Source organism: Mangifera indica, chromosome 16 (assembly GCF_011075055.1).
Source record: "Mangifera indica cultivar Alphonso chromosome 16, CATAS_Mindica_2.1, whole genome shotgun sequence".
Taxonomy (NCBI): domain Eukaryota; kingdom Viridiplantae; phylum Streptophyta; class Magnoliopsida; order Sapindales; family Anacardiaceae; genus Mangifera; species Mangifera indica.
The window spans coordinates 2,206,399-2,208,588 of NC_058152.1; the positions used below are offsets into that span (position 1 = coordinate 2,206,399).

General features: G+C 33.9%; 1 protein-coding gene across 1 annotated transcript; it reads left to right on the plus strand.

The window, feature by feature from the left end:
* Positions 1–334: 334 nt before the first annotated feature.
* LOC123198760 (dof zinc finger protein DOF1.1-like) lies at positions 335–1,683 on the plus strand. Its single transcript, XM_044613520.1, has one exon. It carries the CDS (start codon positions 449–451, stop codon positions 1,490–1,492), a length of 1,044 nt encoding a protein of 347 aa, XP_044469455.1. The 5' UTR covers positions 335–448; the 3' UTR covers positions 1,493–1,683.
* Positions 1,684–2,190: the final 507 nt, after the last annotated feature.

A 2,190-nucleotide genomic window follows, 5' to 3' on the forward strand; every position in this document is an offset into this window, starting at 1 on the left:
ACCACTAACAACAAAATTCCAAATATTGGGTTTTTTTTTAAATAGACTAAAGTAAGTAGCTCATAATTGTATATCTATATTAAGGCTTTTTTAATTGGCCTTAAAAAAAAATTATATAAACTAATTTTAAATATATAAATAAATATATATTTATATGTTTAATTATATAATAATAAATATAAATATATATTTATTTGTATATTAAATCGCATTGTTTAGTTAATTTTTTTAAATTAGATATAAAAAGGGGAAAAAAAAACTTTCCCAAAAAGCTAATATTTTGCACAAGCCATGTACACTACTCCTCATACATATACACACTAATACTACAAAGAACAACAAAAAAATCTACTTTCTTTACCAAGCTTTTCCACTAACTCAAAAAGACTCACCCTTATTCTTTGCTTTTGTTGGCTTTGGATTGTTGTAGATCTACCAAGAAGAAAAGATGATTCAAGAACTCCTAGCAGGCGCCGGTTTTATTGCAAGTGAGAGGAAGTTTTCCATCACTGGAACCATTTTGGAAGGCACTCCTTCTCTTTCACCTTCTCCTGTTTCTTCTTCTTCTTCTTCTAGTACTACTGCTGCTGCTGCTGCTGCTTCTGCTTCTACTGCAACAACTACTGTCACCTCTACTAATTCAAACTCTTCATCCAGTTCTGAGAATCAAAACTTGAGGTGCCCACGTTGTGATTCTTCTAATACCAAGTTTTGTTACTACAACAACTATAATCTTACTCAGCCTCGCCACTTCTGCAAGACTTGCCGTCGTTATTGGACTAAAGGTGGTGCTTTGAGAAATGTTCCCATTGGTGGTGGATGTCGCAAAAACAAGAACACCACTGTGTCTACTTCTATTGCTAAATCATCTACTGCTTCTAAGATGAAAACTGTTGCATATGAGTTTGGAAGATCGGGCCTTGGTAATGGATTTGATCATCATGATCTTCCATCAAACCCAATTTTGTGGGCTTCACCTCAAAGTTCTCAGCTTTTAGCCTTACTCAGATCCTCACACTCACAAAACCCTAATGTTAATTCTGTGAAAGAGGAGGCAGGTTTAATTGGAACTACTCATCATGTGATGGGTGAGCCACCTGTTGCAACTTCTGCACTAAATTCCAGAACCATGATGTTGGATCCTCTTAATCAGCAGGTTCCTTCTCTAGGTCTTTGCAGCCCAATTTGGAAAAACTCTCATCAGCAAGCTCAAAACTCTTACCAACAAAATGGTTTCTTAGTTGGCCATGAGGCTCAAAACTCAGGGATTCAAGAACTGTATCAGAGGCTCAAATCATCAACTAACTATTATGCTGATCACTCAACAACACCACTGCTTCTGGGCAATGCTGCTTCTTCTTCATCATCATCTTCAACAACAACAACAACAACCATTTTAGAGTCATCTCCAGTGGCCCCAAGTGAATTGAGTTTCTGGAATCCAACTCTCTCTTGGTCCGATCTCCCCACAACTAATGGTGCATATCCTTGAAAACCTCTTTCTTTCTTTCCTTTATATGATAATGTTGTTGTTACTGTGGTTTTCTGGGTTGTGGTATATGAATATGGATGTAGCTTCAGGTTTTACCCTCTATTATGTTATTAAGTGCGTGCTTAATTACAGTGTGTTTTAACTTATTTATGAAGATGAATCAACTATCAAGAAGTGTTACAAATGAGATATATTAGGCCTTCCAGTGCTTTTGCGTATCCATTTCTAGGTATATAAATAAATAAACATATAATATAATTAAGTATTACTTTATTTTTAATTTAAAATTATTTAATAATGTATCTTAAATATATACTCATTTGTGTAATTAGAATAAATATGTATAATTTTATCGATTATTGATTGCATTATATATGATTGGATTTCCTTGTACATTACAATTAGGGCAGTGTTTTCCTGTATTATATGATCTTTAATTTAAATTACATATATGAAAAGTAAAAGCCAAAACTCAGGCAAAAGATGATGAAAGAGTGGAGATATCATCTTGGTTAACTCAAAAACTTTAATACTGGGAAAGCGGGGTTAAGTTTTGAAATGTTAAGAAGAACAGTGGAGGTGTGGTGATGGATGGCATATGAAGATTCTTTCAATGTTTGTTTATAAGAAAGTGATGAATGAAGTATAAAAAAGCAGCCTTTGGAAAGAGTTTCCTTAAACTGCATATTGATTTGCTC

Excerpts from the sequence above, each read along its gene's own strand:
- LOC123198760 (XM_044613520.1), top strand. The coding sequence starts at position 449 with ATGATTCAAGAACTCCTAGCAGGCGCCGGTTTTATTGCAAGTGAGAGG.